Source organism: Thermobia domestica, chromosome 10 (genome assembly GCF_964235325.1).
Source record: "Thermobia domestica chromosome 10, izTheDome1.hap1.1, whole genome shotgun sequence".
Taxonomy (NCBI): Eukaryota; Metazoa; Arthropoda; class Insecta; order Zygentoma; family Lepismatidae; genus Thermobia; species Thermobia domestica.
The window spans coordinates 168,225,312-168,244,373 of NC_137463.1; the positions used below are offsets into that span (position 1 = coordinate 168,225,312).

The 19,062-nt window shown below is 33.3% G+C and overlaps 1 protein-coding gene across 1 annotated transcript in view; it reads left to right on the forward strand.

Annotated features, from left to right (window-relative positions):
• Positions 1 to 19,062, forward strand: part of LOC145662822 (serine protease 29-like) — an 86,902-nt gene that overhangs the window by 34,221 nt on the left and 33,619 nt on the right. The window contains exons 2-4 of the mRNA XM_081728718.1: positions 7,547 to 7,615; positions 10,196 to 10,335; positions 16,151 to 16,233. Coding sequence (XP_081584844.1) covers positions 10,210 to 10,335; positions 16,151 to 16,233 — 209 coding nt within the window. The 5' untranslated portion in view covers positions 7,547 to 7,615; positions 10,196 to 10,209. The remainder of the gene's footprint in view (positions 1 to 7,546; positions 7,616 to 10,195; positions 10,336 to 16,150; positions 16,234 to 19,062) is intronic.

Consider the following 19,062-nt stretch of genomic DNA (forward strand, 5'->3'; position numbering starts at 1 on the left):
TGATCTCCCAGGTAAGTTTTAGGTGACATATCGATGTTCGAAGGTAGTGGGTGAAAAAGCGACAGAACTTTCTTGGTTACCTTTATATTTACAGTAAAATTTGGATTTTGAATTGCAAATATTTTAATATTTTAATATCAAAAATATCACAATAAAAGACTAATTCCCTATTAAAATGAAAAATTAGTGCCGCACAGGTTACTATTGTACCAGATATCGTAGTTTCAGAGCCAACATAACACTGAAAGACATGGTTAGGAAATAGAAGTGAAATTACTGACACCTAGATTGCAAAAATTACTGTGTTCTTTTATCCTTACTTGCTATGCGATATTACATTTTTCGTATCCATAATTTTCAGTTTACTCTTTAGTTGTCTGTCTTCAGTAAAAAATTATCTTTCATAAATTATTTTGAAAAATGAGGTCAGTTATCCTCACTTATTTGAATATGACACTTATTGATTTATTGAGATTTAATGGTAATTTGTACATTCCTCTTCATGTTCTTTAAAAAATCGAACATCACGAGTATGTTACAACATTAACAAATGTTGCATCTTCATAAATATCTATACACAAGTTTTTATCTTAGAGTTATTGCTTTGAGCCTTGATTTACGACGATTGTAATGAACTTTCAAATACGGTAATGACTTTTTGTTTTGACAGGTTTAAATATCCATATAACATAAGTAATAACCTATATAAATGAGGGAAATATCGTATGTTGTAGAATAAAATAGTTCACCATGTTTTCTAACTCACAACTGTTGCTTATCCTCACATCTGCTGTTGCAGGTATAATATTATACCTTAATGTATTGAGTTTATGTACCTTAAATATTCTGTATCAGATTCTCAAATGTACCACTGTGCCTAATATATGAAGTTCAGTCCTCAGCAATTATTTCAACTTACAATGTAATTATATGCTTGATGCTAGAGTGTTTCAACTCCGTTGGATTTTTGAATAAGTTGTTAAAATGGTAGTGGTGAAATCAATTGCCTAAGTTGACTTGTAGTTTTGTATGATTTTAGCCACTTCCCTAATAGCATGTTGGTTTGCAGCAAATCTTTCACCATATTTGATTTTAACTTGCTAGACTTTCCGTGCACTGTACACCTGCTGCAGGCGTTTTGAAAGAGTTACCCGCAAATGTCGTTATTTAATTTTCACTTGCTAGATTTTACTTATCTCGGAGCTTTGCTGCAACTTTGTAGCAAGTGTGTCAGTTCTAGTTTCTACCAACAGGTGGCACAAAAGTCTAATCTTAGAAATCTCCCCGCCAGGCCGCCATTTGTAGTAGGTGCGAAGTGTGTGAAGCATTAAAACAAGTGGATGATTAAGATAATTACGTAAGTATCCAGTATGTAGAGATATTTTATATTTTAAACGTGTATTGTTTGACAAAGTTGTTGAGAAAAATATACTGTGTGATTGTTCGTATACAGTAAATGTTCGGTTTGTAAAAGGCATGCAATGCAATGCAAGTATATACCTGCAGAAGACTTACTACATTACTTGCTGAAGACCTGCTGTAGACTTGCAATATGCAAGTATATACTCGCAGAAGACTTACTACAAACTTGCTGTAGACTTGCAGTGCAAGTGGTATCCTTGCAAAGACTTGCGTCAAACCTGCACTAACTTGCTGTCGACTTGCTGTGCACTTGCAGTGCAAGTGGAAACTTGCAGTAGGCTTGCTGTGCAAATAAACCCCTTGCAGAAACTTGCTTTGCAAACTTACCATACACTTGCAAGAGCGTCAACTAGGAAGTTTGCATTAAACATGCATCAAACTTGCAGACTTGCATCACAAGTCTGCTGCAAGTTTGCCAGACTTGAATTGCAAATCCTCTGGAGGTTTGTTGCAAGCCATTTTTGCTATCTGGTTACCATTGGTGTTGTTTTGCGTACAGTTGGCAAAGAACTGTATTACAAAAAATAGTCTTTCTAATTAAACAGGAATGACTATTATGAAATGTTTACGAGCAACGAAATATAGTAAACGAAAAAGGGGATATCGTCAACATTAATGTTCTGATCTGGCAACTACGTTTCCTGAATGAATGAAGAGTATCGGGAAAGGACCGGCAAAGTAATTGAACGTGGGGTCAAATGTTTTTAGCACCAATTTTTCGAAAGTCATTATGGGTCTAAATAGCTATACAAGAATAAGTATAAGAACACCAAGAAGAAACGTAGGAACACCGAAGATAGATTGTTCCACTTCTGCTAATATAACTTTTGTTAGAAAATTCGTACGCTCATAAAACTATTTTCGTGAAGCATTACAGAAAATATAATACATTATTCGTTACTTGGTATCAAAGACGTTTCTGTAATATAGGGTCTTATGAATAAAGTGGAGCAAGGTGAGCATGCTCCAGTATTTGTGGAGTTTACTCCTTTTGGTATGAATAAAGAGGAGCAAAGAGAGTATGCTCAGGGAGAATTTACTCAGTGCTGGAGCATGGTCTGAAAACTATCGAGCATGCTCACATTTCATATGAATAAAAAACGAGTTCGTGCTCGCACTTCGGAGTACTGTCTCCAAAAATCTGGAGTCACCTCATTAGCTGACTCAAGCCGTGCAGTGAAGGTGTGTTGTGAAAATGGCTGCATTCATGAATTTACAACGACGTAAAATATACAAGGAGCGCAGAAACACGTGGGAAGTGGACTATAAAACTCTGTATCGCTTTGATCAAGAAAACGTGAAGTGGTTTTCCTAGGTGCAACAAATGAAACTAGAGGCGGGGCACTTACTAACGAACAGAGAATGCGAATTTTTTTCAGATATTTGAGTGATCCAGGGTTTCAAAGTGGGGTAGGGAAGGATATAGGTATGGATCAGAGTACGGTGTCCGTGATATTTGCAAATGTTCTAGACAAAATAATCGAAAAGGCTCCCCTGTGGATAAAGTTCCCAACAACTGTTGCTGAACAGCAGGCAGAAATGAATAAGTGGCGCCAAAAATATAATTTTCCCTTTGCCATCGGGGTCATCGATTGCACACATGTGGAAATTAAACAACCTCATGTACATAAATCGTAAAGGACGTTTCACCTTGAATGTTCAAGCCACTTGTAATTGTAACGAGGAATTCACGAGCGTTGGTGCTTCCTGGCCAGGTTCGGTGCACGACTCCCGAATATGGATGAATTCAGCTGTTCGTGTGGTCATGACAGAAAACAGGTCAGGAGCCTTGCTTACGCCATTGCTCCTTGGCTTATGACTCCTTTCCAAAATCCAGCTACAGAAGGAGAAAGAGAATTCAACAACTGCTTCAAAGGAGAACGAGTTATAATAGAAAGATGCTTCGTCAAGTCAAGCAGCGATTCCCTATACTGGAAAATAAAATACGATTGGCGACCAACAAAAGTGCCTTCGGTGATTCTAGCCTGTTTTGTCCTTCATAATGTGGCTAAATATCTGAAAGACGGCGAGTTTTACATTGTTGAGAGAGGGTTTGAAGACTATGACGACATGGAAGAGGATAACGAGGGCATCCCGCGCGTGAGACAACGTGGGCAACAAAGGAGAAATGAAATTGCCAGGATGATAGTTGGTCATTAAAATGTAAGAACTTTCATGAAAAGTACAGTTTATTTACAGTAGTAGTTTGTCAAATAAGTTTTACTTGATAAAAATATTCATGTTATACTAATAAATCTTATAGCATCTATGAGGTTTTATAGAAAAGTTCAACACAAATTTCTTGAAATAAATGTCTTTTTTTTTTTTTTTTTTTTTTTTTGTTTCATTTATGTCTATTGACACTTCTTAAAATAAATGATAATACATGCTATTCTTTTAAAAATAATATAGCAGAAATAAGTGCAGTTGCAGACTGCTTGCTTCGTCGTCCCAGCGCGGAGTGGAGCAACCTCTATGAGCATGCTCGGCTTCTGCAAGAGTAAGCTCTCAAAACTATTGATAGTTTTTATTCATACGAAATTTTTAGAGTTTGCTCACGAATAAAGCATGCTCACCTCAAGTGAGCAGAGTCTAGGCTCCATTTTATTCATACCACCCATAGTCACAAAGTCACGCACAGTCCCAATAAATACAAAGAACAATAATTAATATTTACATTCGGGATTTCTAAGCAAAATATTTTTTTCTTTCCACACCTCTAAAGGTATGCATAAATGCTGTGTTTCGTAATAGACAAAAAGCAATTTTAGCTATGGTTGATAGTGCTTACAATACTTATTCAGGTAAAAAGAAAAATATACTTAGCTTATGTATTTTACGATTTTCACGTTTGACTCAAAAATATTATATTAAAAGTGCATGTTGCACTCGTATGTACTCCCATGATCACTAGTTTCATAGTTTCCGAAGAACACCCATAAGAAGTTCTTAAAACTATTCGATTTAATAAAACTTTCGAAAGCTGAAAATAATTCCTTTCAGCGTTTACTTTCTCTGATAGAAGAAATTTCAGTAACATTGTCTTCAAAGACTCGTAGTTTTGATAAAATTGCATTCGGCAAACTTAGTCATTTATTACTAAAAACTACTGATTAGAAAACACTGTGTAAAGTTTCTAGAAAGCTTTCCGGAGAAGAAACAGATATTGAAGAGAGATTCAAAGAATTTGTTGCTTATCATTTGCCCCTGTGACGTTATGCGACTTGTGAAGAATATTTTTACTATACAATCATTTCTCAATGTCAGATACAGAAGGTTCATACAAGAAAATCTCAGAATAACGCTCTTTATATAGACCTTACTGTAACACCATCGAGTAAGGTGGAAATTTACCAAAACCAATATTTTGTTTATTTCTTGTGTATTTTCTGGAGTCTGCTGTGGCTCAGGGTAGAGCGTTCACCTCTGTTGCTTGGGGTCTCTGATTCGCTCCTAGCTCGCGCCAAGTGAACTTTGTGGTAGACAAACACCATGTGCGTGTTTTTTCTTGGGATTCTCTCGTTTCCTCCCACTTTCTTCATTCCGCCATTTCATGCTTCACCTTCTCCTTTAGCCTAGCCGACGTAACGTGGGATGTAAACTGAAAGATTTCATTTTATTATTTGTGTATTGTCTCTTGCTTATTTTGATTCTCAATTTATCATGCATATTTGCATGCTTATTTTGGTGTTTGAATGGGTGTATATATTAATTATATCATTCTGGATCTTTCTCGTGGATATATAGTTAGCAATCTTGTCTTCTGCATGGAAAACCAAGATTCCAGTCTCAGTAGAAGCATTTTCAATGTTAAACAGTATTTCTATGTCTTGGCGCTGAAAATGAATGATTTATTGAAATCTCATATGCTTAAGAAACAATCGAAATCAAATGTACACGTGCATTTCAAAGCACCATGAAAATATTATATCCCTATTTACAAGTTAACAAATATTATAAATATACGATAAATGAAACTGTGTAATTTTTTCAGCATTGCTTACACTGACCCGTTCTCCGGACAACGATATATTGTACAAATATACGGAATCCTCTTGCTTACTACAGAAATCAGTACGGAGCATACGTTATCCGTATGCTACATAGGCACTGCAATTAGATGTTACATCATGCCGTTGCAGGATGTCTGATATCTAACAGTCTTCCTTATATTACATGTATGTTAACCTTAGTCAGCTATATGTTATATACGTCCATTTGTATGTGAGATCCTGACCGCTCATATTGTTTCATACGGAAAGTACGTACAGATAGAACACCTATACAGATAAGACATGCGTTTTCAGTTATACGTTTGCTGAACCCTAAGTCCATAAACTACAGGATTTACAAATGTAACATACGCCACATACAATTTTATTTTCTCAGTGTACTTTTTGTGTCAATTTCAAATCACACTGTTAATAAGTATGTATTTTAGTTGATATATAACCAAGTGGATTTTACAGAATCGATTAAAAAATTCAAACTGAAGAAATATTAGTCAGAGCAGTGTTAACAAAAAATTCTTTTCAACGTTTTTAATAGCTTGAATTTTTTGTGCTAGGTAAAATATGTATATACAATTAAGTTAAATAATTCTGTATGTGGGACATATATTGGATATACGACTATACAGCAGAAATTTCGTTGTTATTTTTCTTGTAATGTTTGTTCCTGACATTAGAATTTGAAGAACGCCTTCAAAGTCAAAAATCACTGTAGGCCCTAACCGGGGGTTGGTTTTGTGGGGAAAGGGGTGCAAAGGTGGTTCCGCCATCACTGCTAATGTAACTTTTCCCTTGTAGAACTCTGAATCCGCCACTGCTTGGTATAAATATGAAATACATCGCGTAAATCTTTGTCCATACCTCCAAATAAAAGCTATTAAAAATTTTGAATGTCAGTTTCTTAGAAATTTAAAATACATTGGTAGGCAATGTACACACTAAAAGTTATTTTATAGATATACAGTATCAGTCTGATATACAAGATTTTGAAGAAGTAATTATAATTACTCTTAGCAAATAAAAGGTTTGGCAGATTGCTGACAAATAATCCAGTTTTCATTCTTCGTACCTTAGTGCCTTACGTTCGGCATGCAAGCTGGAGTTTTACTAACAACTCAGGGTGTAAGTATTTATTTGAGCATTCCTTCGTTCATCACCTCCAGGAAGTCAGTTTTACACTACAAAATCAACTCCATCTAATTTAATACCATTGAACACAGGTTCTATATCAAACCCTATTTGTGTTGAAATAGTACATTACAGTGGTAGTACGTAATTCTTGGACTATGACCTGTGTCAAGTGTGCACCCAGAATTTTTTGTTGGTAGGGGTCCAAAGTTGAGGATATCCAATTCTACAATCCACTACATCTATCTAGTATTAAAGAGGTAGCATTCTCCACCCGAAAAGACGATGAGTAATTGTAAAATATTTCCACCCATATTTTCAGAACAAAAATGATAGAACCAAATTTGATTTTATAAGAGAAAGAGTACAGATAAAGTGTAAGATCAAATGTTCATTCTACACCCATCATTTCCCTGTTAAACAAGTATACAGTAGTTTCGTTGAGAAAGTGTAGAAATGTGTGTTAAGAATTTTTTGGCGATCCGGACCCAGTGGACCCTCCTGGGTGCACCTCTGGCCTGTGTTAAAATGAAGTTGTATTAACATAATATTTTTTTGTGGTTCAGGATATTTAGTCTAGGTCTTAAAACATTCGTCTTTTTTCTTTTTTATACACTTCTGGAGAACCAAACAGAATAATTTGAGGAGAATATGAGATATCATTTTTTAAAAAACAGTTTCACGCCTACGCCGTAACCTGTTACCAAAAGATTGTATCATTTATGAAATATTCGAGGAAAATCCTTGATATCAATGGAAAAGGTCCTGAGCAAAATGTATTCCTTTTTAAACATTTATAGGTGGATGAACCTCAAATCACTCCAACTTATTCTGTACTATGAAATTCTGTTGAAATTAATCGAATATTTATACGGATAAGTTGTTTTAATATTTTATTGAAGAGACACTTTGAGAAATATTTGTGTAGTAAGGACTGAAATGGTATTGATTTTCATATTGCACTAAATTTAGTGTTTCCCTTATAGTTTGCAGCATACTTGAAGGGAATACTGATGGTGAGCTTCGAGTACCTGCAGGAAATGATGCAAGAGTAGGTAAGTCATACATAACACTTTGAAAAATATATGTGCCTCATGAATTATAACACAGTGAAAACATTGTCATTTGTGCTTTGTGGTCTTAGATAATATGTTATAGGGGAAGAAATATTATAGGGACGAAACATGTAGTATGTCCTAAAAGTTATCATGAATATAACCTGTGATGCTAATTGGTCGTAGTATTACACATTAAGGAGAGAGATCTTAATGGTATCAAAAGATGGACAGAAGTCCAAGACAATTTTACTCGTAAGTCCAAGATTGTTTTACTATACTGCATCATTTTTAATACTGCGGCGTATACATTAAATCTAATGTTAAAAAGTGATAACAAATTTTGTTGATGTGAGAAGGAAGTTATAAACTTTTTAATTTCCACAACATATAATTAAAGATATGATTACCAATCCAACCAAAGTCCAGAATGTACTTTCTACAAAAAAATCGAACATCGAACATCTATTATATTTCATGCAAGATAATAATTTAACTTTGCAAACAGAAATAGTACAACATATAAATATGATTACCATAAGCGTAGGAGGCGAACAAGGCAAACTGCGCAGAGCCTCACGACTCAGAAGGGCCGCAGAATATAAGAAAATCAATATTTGAAACACTAGCATATCTTTCGGAAGCATTCCTGCAGATGGTATCTGCATTATAAAATTCAACAGTAGAACGATATATTTCAGTTTCAGTCACTGATAGACTTGTTTCTAAATCCTTCAATTCAAGTTCAATTTGGTCACTTTCACACAATTGAATTTTTCGTCGATTATTCTCCGTTACACGAATCAAATACCAAGATAGTGCCTATAACTATAGATCATGTCCGACATTGTTTCCTGTTGCTGTCGATAGTTTTGTTCATAATTGATGGTATGAATTAGACGTACCTAGAATCTGTTAAGTAAATAATGAAAACATGAGCTTCTGTTCCAAACCTATTTTTCTTAACCATTTCGTTTGTGAAGAAACTTGGATGATTCTCTTGTCCTGAGAAAATATTTGGTCTAGGAATTAATTCGTGCGGGTGGACAAGAGATGGCGCAACGAACGGAGCGTCCCACAGTTCCGTGTATCCACACATGTGTTGCAAACCCCTGTCATCGCGTATCGTTCGTAGTATAGGGCAGTGGATTAAAGCGTCAACAACACCAGTTTGTAGTTAAGTGAACATGGTGCAATTTGTGCCTGATAAAGTGTTTTTGTGGGGTGTCCTGCTGCATTACTTTAACATGCAGAAAAATGCGACTGAAAGTCATCGTATTTTGGTGGAAGTGTATGGTGACCATGCTCTAGCTGAGCGAACGTGTCAGAAGTGGTTTGCACGGTTTAGAAGTGGTGATTTCGGCTTGGCAGACCAAGAGCGAGCTGGACAGCCAAAAAAATTTCAAGACGAAGAATTGACAGCATTGCTCGAGCAGGATTCGTGTCAAACGCAGGAACAACTTGCAGCAGCATTAGGCGTTGATCAAACAACAGTCTCCAAACGCTTGAAAGCCATGGGAATGATTCAAAAGATGTCACATTGGGTTCCACATGAATTGAAAGACAGAGACGTTGAAAGACGAAAAACCATTTGCGAATTGCTGCTTCAACGACAGAGCAGAAAGGGGTTTCTGCATCGAATTATTACGGGTGATGAGAAGTGGATCCATTACGAGAACCCTAAACGAAAAAAGGCCTGGGTGAAACCAGGTGAACCAGGTCCATCACAACCAAAACGAGATATTCACTGTGCAAAGGTTATGCTGTGCATATGGTGGGATATGAAAGGTGTGGTGTACTATGAGCTGCTGCAACCGGGTGAAACTATGAATGGAGAACGTTATCGACGACAATTAATGCGTTTGAAGCAAGCTCTGGCCAGAACACGACCAGGATGGGAGAACAGACATGATAAACTTATTGTTCAACATGATAACGCTCGCCCACATGTCGCAAAACCGGTCAAAACCTATTTAGAAAATGTCGGATGGGAAGTTTTACCCCACCCGCCGTATTCACCAGACGTTGCTCCTTCGGACTACTACTTGTTCGATTGCATGAACAACGATTTGATTGGACAGCGGTTTACTTCTTCAGAAGATATCGAAACATGGGTCTCTGACTGGATCGCTTCCAAGGATGAGGACTTCTTTCGCCACGGAATCCGTACATTGCCTGACAGATGGGCGAAAGTGGTGGCTAGCGATGGACAATATTTTTCTTAAGGTATTTATGTATTTTGTGTTTGTACTACAGCTTCAATGTGTGCGTACCAACCGCACGAATTAATTCCTAGACCAAATATTAACCAAAATTTTCATGATACCAAATTTTAAATAAAATTATATTAGTTACATCTTCATGAGTAGAAAGAGTCGTTGGATTATGAATATTGAACTTCAATTTATGAACTTAGAATATCAGTTCTTTAAAAGATGTTTATTAGTTTCTACCGAACGCAATATTGTATCACTCTAACATCTGTTTTTGATTATTTGTAACATTTTATAGTTAATAACAAGAACAAAATCCTTAGTATAGGGATTGACTGTTGTTGACCTATTTTACTCATGTATACAGGTGAATTTCCTTACATGGCCTCAATTCTGAAATATAAGGATTCTGAGTTCGGTCATATTTGCGGAGGAGTAATAGTAGATAATAAATATGTTCTTACTGCTGCTAGTTGCTTAAAAGACCCGAAACCAGAAAATTATAAGGTTAGTTGATTTGTTATTTCCCTATCTTTTAAATTATTGTTTATATTTTCTTATAAAATTAATAGGAAACCTTAATAATTTACATTATTCAGTAAGGGCCTGTCCGGTTGCAATGATGTGAAGAGACTTTAGGAGAGGTGGTTGAAATTCAGCTTAAATGTAGAAGAGACTATGTAGATTATATATTCCAAAAGCAATTTATCCGAAAATGGGTACAACATAGTCAAAAAGCACAAAGCATTAATATTAGTGTCAATGGAAAATAAATGCAAATCAAATAATTCCTCCACTTATCTCAAAACCAAAAGAGGGAGATGGCTGAAATTCAGCTCAAATGTAGAAGAGACTATTTAGATTCTATATTTTAAAAGCAAACTGTCATAAAATGGATGGAACGTAATTAAAATGCACGAAACATGAACATTAATGGCAATGGAAAATCAATGTCAAATAAATAATTTGTCCACTTATCTCAAAAAACAAAATGAGGAGCATGGCTGAAATTCAGCTCAAATATAGAACAGACTATGTAGATTCTACATTCAAAACGAAATTGTTTTAAAATGGATGGCACATACGATAGCAAAAGATCACGAAACATAAATATTAAAGTCAATGAAAAATCAATGAAAAAAATGAAGTCGTCCACATATCTCAAGAACTATAATAAGGAAATGTCTAATTGAAAGCTTATTGCAAAGACGTAGTGAAGAGATTAAAAATGGTGCACACCATGTAAGGTAAATATGGATAAAACATTGTCAAAAGTCAAGTTGTCTGAGTAAAAGCAATAATAATGATATAAAGTATATGCATCTTCTTCTAATTACCCAGGGCGCCCCACGCGGGGGTTACGTGCTTCATATGTCTCACATCTCGATTTGGAATCTCCAGGCTCGATTTAGCACGCAACGTGACTTTTGACCTTATCACGTAACATAGTCTGGTCCTTATGGCAAACCGAATAGGCCCTTTCCTACAGTAATGTTTATTTTCTGTAATTCATCAACTAATTCACTAGAATTGCTTGCTAATACTTTAAAAATTCGAAAGAAAATAACAATAGTATCTCGACTGTTTGATGACAGCCTTTCATGATTGTCTCCCTGAAAATATGATCAACACCAAAGTATTAAATATATAATTTCCTGCTCCTCCAGTGTACAGTTGAGATACTATCCAGTTTTCTGTAGCAGTTTGTGTGAAATAAAATCTTAATACAGTTTAATACAATGAGAAATCCGTAGTTGTTAACCTATTTAAGACATCTATCCAGATGAATTGCTATATCTATTCTAATTTTTGAAATATAAAAGTTACAACTTCGTTCATTTGTTAGTACGCTAGGCCACCCATAAGGGAGAATCGAACCCTACACATGTCGGGGCTCGTGAAAAAAATAACCTGTTTTAAAGTTTTCTTCATTTCATTGTCATTTTATCCCCCCGCATCGAATTTTTGTGGGACACATAAAAATCTATTAATGTCCCTATCATAGATGTAAAAGAAGGTTATATACACGTATGCTCACCCATGCACAGACGAGGCGTTTGCTTTACAAGGGATTCAAGTCCAATTTTGGTAATTTCGGGCATATTTCATACTTAAGATCCCAACTTGAAGCTCCTTTCAGTGCTTATAAGTTTAATTTCCAGATTTATAAATAATGCTTATAATGCTAAAATCATTGTTCATTTTTCCACGTATTTAAATGAAGCGTACAAACTGTGTCCGTTGTGATAATTATACTTGAATCTCTTGCACTTTGAATGCCCATATACTATAGTTCACGATTCTTTTTTCATATATTTAATTTTACCTACCGTCTTTGTCTAAAGCTAAGTGATTAATAAGCGGAGGTGATAGAATGCATTTCCTGTATTCCAAAAATATTACAAAATAAGAAAATTGTAAGCAAAATCCAAAATTATAAGTTCGATTCAGGTATCCTGACAATCATACTTTCGAGGAATTTTTGTAATGGCAGTACACGTTTGCGAAGGGAAATCGAGAATTTCCAATAAAGAAACAGAAGTGGAGTGAAATGTTGATTCATTGGTTTAAATTTATTGTCTATATAGTTTGCCAAGCATGTCGGCTTCTGTAATCAAGATTTCGTACGCAAATATAGCATCAAACAGAAGAACTCTTCTCTTGAGAATCAAAGCGACACGAGTAAACATTACCAGTACATTTCAGAGGCGTGCAATTTAAACTATAATTCATGTAAACACGGTTACGAATCATTGTAAAATTCATTGAATTATATAAGTGGGTTAACCTGTTAGTGCATGTGATCGGAAAAATCGGATTTCATGTTTATTAAGTTTAAATTCACTATAACCACTCATTCATAACTTTCGCGTATATAATATTGTTGCATGATTTCTTAACACTCTTGAGAGGATTAGGTTCACAGGGCAAACGCTTCTCAAAGACTGTTATTATTATTGAAATAACAATGTTGTTTTAACATGACTGGTAAATAAAATGTCAGTTTGCTGTTAACAAAACTATTAACTAAAGTAACAATGTATTAAGGGTCATTCCATGTCAAATCATCTAATTTCAAAACATGACCGTGCTTGAATGTCTCAGATTCTCTTCAAAAAATTGTTGATATATTAATATCAATGAAATTATACTAAATTAATTTTTTCCGATTTTTTGGATGAGAAATGGGCTGGAGAGAAATTTTTGAAAAATGTGGATTTTGCTTCAATTTCACTTTCAATTTTGCTTCAAAAAGTTACACTGTCAAACATTAATGGGCACACAAAGCAAATTTTATGGTTTTCTACAAATTGTGCTGTTGCCCAAAAGTTACAACTATGAAACTTTTGAAACGTTTTTGTACATTCATTTTAACACGTACATGGTATGGTTAAAAAATAAAGAGGGTGTTTTTTGTATTTTTGTAAGTATTTTTTATATACGGAAATATACAGTTTTAAGTTTTGTTACAAATTGTGTCATTGCTCGTAAGTGACAACTATGAAAGTTTTGAAACTTTTTAAATAGAATCATCTTAGCACGTACATGATATGGTTAAACAAATGAAAAGGGTGCTTTTGGTATTTTTGTAATTATTCTTTTTTTTTTTTTTTTTTGTATTTTACATGTATTGAAATATACAGTTTTAAGTTTTGTTACAAATTGTCATTTCTCGTAAGTTATAACTATGAAACTTATGAAACTTTTTAAATAGAATTATCTTAGCACATAAATAATATGGTTAAAAAATAAAAAGGATGCTTTTGGTATTTTTGTATTTTTTTTTTATTATTTTACGTGTACGACAATATACAGTTTCAAGTTTTGTTACAAATTGTGTCATTGCTCATAAGTTACAACTATGACACTCTTGAAGCTTCTTTTTATAGAATCATTTTATCGCATACACGATATTAAAAAAAATTTAAAAAGGTGCTTTTGATATTTTTGCAATTATTATTTCTGTTTTAAATGTACAGAACTATACAGATTTACTGTTGTTAACAGATTTTACCTTTCCTGTGAAGCAGTAATGGCCAATTCCGGAATTTTTACTTTCCGGATTCCTGAAAGTAAAATCGGAAAAATTTCGGAATTCGGAAATCTTCCGATTTCGGAAAAATCTTGGATTCGGAAAAATTCCGCGAAATCAAATTTCCGATTTCGGAAAATTTTGGCCATCCCTACTCTGAAGTGACAACTGTCACACTTTAAAACATTCTCAAATAATCATCTTAGTAAATATTAGGTATGCTTAAAAATAGAACTGGTGTAATGTGTAGTTTTGGTATTACCATAATATTATATTTTTGTACTTTAACTATGACTTTCAACTTTCTTCCCAATTGTACCATCGCTTGCAACTATCAAATTTTTGTAACTTTTTATAGGATTAGTTTGCATTTACTAGGCATGATTAAATAACAAAAAGGGATAACTTTTTTGTAATAATCTTGCAGTTTTGTGAATGGAAAAAGTAGGCCTATCAATGTAAGGAGTTGATTGATTATTACAAACCCTACCAACAGAAATAAGAAATAATAGACTAATGTACATAGATGAAAACAATAAACATAATACTTCTTAGAATTACATAGATTTACATACAAAATGTTATGTCCTATATTTCACAGCACATTCTTTTCATTGATGATATGATATCTTCTTTTAATTTTGCTTTCAGTTGCGTAAGTCCGGGCTGCTTGGCTTGTAATAGATGTAACAAGAACTTCCCAGATGATATTTTCAAAACGTATCCAACAAAAGTCTTTATTTTCTGGCCAGTAGAATATAGAGGGTCCACAGCGATTCATGAATTGCACTCTGACGTACAAAAATGATAATTACAAAAATACCAAAAGTGCCCTTTTTATTGTTTAACCATGTCATGTATGTGCTAAAATGATCCTATAAAAAAAGGTTTCAAGACTTTCACAGTTATAATTTACGAGCAATGACACAATTTGTAACAAAACTTAAAACCATATATTTGCGTACATGTGAAATACCAAAAAAAGAAAAATTACAAAAATACAAAAGCATCCTTTTTATTTTTTTAACCATACCATGTACATGTTGAGATGATTGTACAAAAAAGTTTCAAAAGTTTCATAGTTGTAACTTTTGAGCAATGACACAATTGGTAGAAACCCTAGAATTTGCTTTGCATGCCTATTAATATTTGACAATGTAACTTTTTGCAATGAAACAAGATTTGCTGAAAGAGCAAACATTAAGCTTTCATTTGACACCTGGATGACCCCAATAACTTCAAAAATAAGGAAGTTATGGTAATTTAGTTTCATGATGCTGAGTGCCGGAAAGTGAAATTGAAGCAAAATTCACATTTTTTAAAAGTTTCTTCCCGGCCCATTTCTCATCGAAAAAATCGCTAAAAATTAATTTAGCATAATTTCATTGATATTTATGCATGAAAAATTTTTTAAGAGAATCTGAGACATTGAAGCACAGTGCTCTAGGTGATTTGACATGGAATGACCCATTAATGTTATATGAAGAATAAAGTTTTTTAACATAAAAAATTGGTAAAATATATTACCCCAAGTGTTTCCTGTGCATGTGATCCGAACTTTCATCGTTTCCATTCAACAAATCAAAATTTCAAGCAGAAACTGTTACAGTTATTTGAAGTTTTGTAAATTTTGCCAAAAATAACAAATTGTATACTGAACTTACCTCTACGAAACTTCATGCAGTAATAGGTTAAGCATATTCTTATTCATTCCTTATTTTTATAATTTACTGGAAATGTTTTCCTATTTTATTGTTTTGTTGATCTCTTCTTATTCTCAGTTTTGTTCTTTCTCCTGGTTTATTTTCGTTCTTCCTCTTATTTTAATTCGTATGTTTATTTTATTATGCTTTTCTTCACCTTGTTTACTTCTTGTTTTTTATTTGTATTCTTTCCTTCTTAATTCTATTCAAGTTTTACTGTTACTTTTACTTCATTGTTCTCCTATTCTTACTCATTTCTAAAAACACAGATGTAAATGGCATTAGCAACTTTTGCTTTTGCGAAATTACCAAATCAAAATATTTAAATGTAATTAAATATAGCAATATGATTTGAAAAGAAATGTTAAAAAAATGTTATTTATAATTTTAATAATAAATGTTACCATAAGATAAGATAGTACTATCAAAGCATTTATAGAAATTTATCTTACATAAACTCTTTAAGTAGATTTTAATCATATATTGCTCTGTATTCTATATTGTTCTGTACTCTTGGGCATTCGATATAAAATTGTTTTTTTTTTTTAATTTACTACCCTTAACTCATTATGTTGTTTATATATAGGTAAAAGTTGGAACAATATATTTACATGATTCTAGTCCACTGCGAAATGTTACTTCCGTTGTTCAACATGATAAATTTTCTGAGTAAGTACTATTAAAGAACTTCAGCGATTAAATAACCCGTAAATCCAACGCTTTAGGAACAAGAAGCTTATCAAGCTAGGATTGTTATTACCTATCTTTGTTTATATACATGCATATAATTATGAAAAATATTAACCAATTATTTCCTTTATCAATTTCAAAGGGTGCTTTTGAATGTTTTTTTTTTTTTCAAAAGAAAAAGTAATATAATTTAGAGTTTACTTAAGGTTCATCAAATATGAATTGTGTACTAAATTAGATTTAATTCTCATATTTCGAGTTAATTATTCAATCGTACGCTTGCTATAAAAGTATCAGAAATTAGAATTAAATCAAGTACGCAAATGGTCCGTTTGAAATTTATTAGTTTTTGATATGCATGGTCTCGGATTCAACTCAAGCTACTGAGCGATCCAATCTCCATTAGGACATTATTAAACTTAAAATTAGATATACATATAACTTTTACGTATATAGCATGGGTATGCACAGGACACTTCTGCAAGGCTTTCAAATTTCCTTAATAGATTTCTGGCAAAATACGAAACAAAATTCTAAACAAACAAGGGTCAATTAAGTTCTAGTCACACTTTGTGTGTGTGTGTGTAGGTGTGTAGGTGTAGGAGTGTGTGAATTAGAATCTATTCCTAAGAAAATATTCGAAAAAAAATCATGATCAATTTACTAATATTAGTGTTATGATCACTAAGATAGAACTAAAATTTATCCACTATCTGTCTCGAACCACCAACACAACTTCTAATCCTGAAATGTTTTGACTTGAATTGATTCGAATAATACGTTTATCAGTATTGCTTAACTGATTTTAAATCCATATCTTTACCAAGTTGTCGCTTTCTGAAATTACCAATTTCTTACATTTCGATAACTCCTAAACATATTTATTATGACTTTTTCTCAATTTCAAGTATTACCTAGGTATAACATATTTTATTCAGTACATTTCATTTTTTCTGGATATCTAAAAGGAGTTTCTTTCTTTACTTATACAGTTAGTTGTTCTACTATATGTGTTAGTGTTCAATCGAATGTTGCATTTAAGAAACTTGTAGGTAGGTATTTAAATGCAAGCAGTAATTGAGGGAAAATAGAGAAGGTATCGAGTGTTTCATAACAGAATCAAGTGCGATGTCATGTTAATTGTGTCACTGAGAGAAATCATTTGATCCCTTTTTTTTTATGAAAATAGAATTTATTTTATTGTGGTTATGACACTACTTTTAGGCATCAAGAACCTAAGAATATCATTCGTGATATCGCTTACTGAAAATCAATAATTAGTTTAGTTGATTTGTGATAATCTAAATCTAAAATCGATATACAATCCTTTTGAAATCTTATCAAAATGAAATCTTTTGGTAATGTGTTAAAATTACCAAATTCTTTCTTACCAACTCTATGCTCAAATACGACATTCATTACACATAATCAGCAGTTGTATTAACTTTCCTGCGAATTTGTCTCCTGTCAACACAAGTGCATATCAGTATACAAATTTTAATCAAAATAGTAGTGGTTTCGAAAGAAATGTAGAATTTCACATTTGATAGTAATGTTTGAGATATTTTTATCTTTGGTTTATTTACATATCAGTTTGTATGTTCTTCTCTTGTTGTTTTACATCGAGTTATCCGTGTGAGCATTGCAAAGGTGGAAACAAACATATTTAAAGATCTTAAGTTCTTTACGGAGCATGACACATTTGTGATACATTTTTTAGATTAAGATTTCTACTTGCTGTTATTAATGGTACTTAATTATATTCGAGAACCAAGATCAGTATTCCGGAAAGTTTCATATTCTAAATATCCATCGTTAATATCGGTTATACATTTTATTTTATTCTTAAAATTTTTAAAATTTTCTTGTGTTGGTGCTACAATTTCTTTAAATTCGAAGAAATGTTATTAAGACCAGACTCTAACCTCGACTGTGCATACGCGTTGCTGTAATTTATGGCTGCCGAAACGGCTAAAATAGATACATCCTTTACGGCTATAACACTTACAATGATTTGTTACAGAATTATCTACCGAAGTTTACTTGTTCATTCAGAATTATCCTCTATATTGTTCATACACGGCGTTCACCTCCGGTGCTTGGGGTCCCTGGTTCGATCCCATCTCGCGCCGTGTGGACTTTGTGGTGGATAAACAGCGTGCTCGTGGGTTTTCTCGGGGTTCTCCCGTTTCCTCCCACTTTCTTCATTCCACCATTTCACTTATCTCTCATCATCACCGTCTCCTTTAGTTTAACCGGCATAACCGTGGGACGTAAAACTTAAATATTTCATTTCATTTTTTTGTTTATACACGTAATAAAATGTACAAAAATTGTGATCGTATGAGTACAACTGCTTTTAACTTCTTGATAATCGAAATTTAAACATTAATTCGATTCTTATTGGCAAAACAAAGCGTTTGATTACTGGATTTGCACAGGCTCCCTAAACATACAGACAGTTGCGACATTCAACCGGTTCGCCCAACTAGATATTAAAATGTCTCAGGTTTCCGAAACCGGTTAATCAAAGTGTCTCTTCACATCCAGTAATTATAAAGAAATAATGTTCTCTAGTACTATGTTTGAAAATCAATATGATATATATATATATATATATATATATATATATATATATATTAAATATATAGATAGATAGATAGATAGATAGATAGATAAATAGATATAGATATAGATATATAGATAAAGATGTTATATGACTTAATCCTATTCACTCTTGCTAGTATAATTGGAATAAATAAGAAGAAGAATACCATCGCATAGTAATAATATTACCACTAACTTATA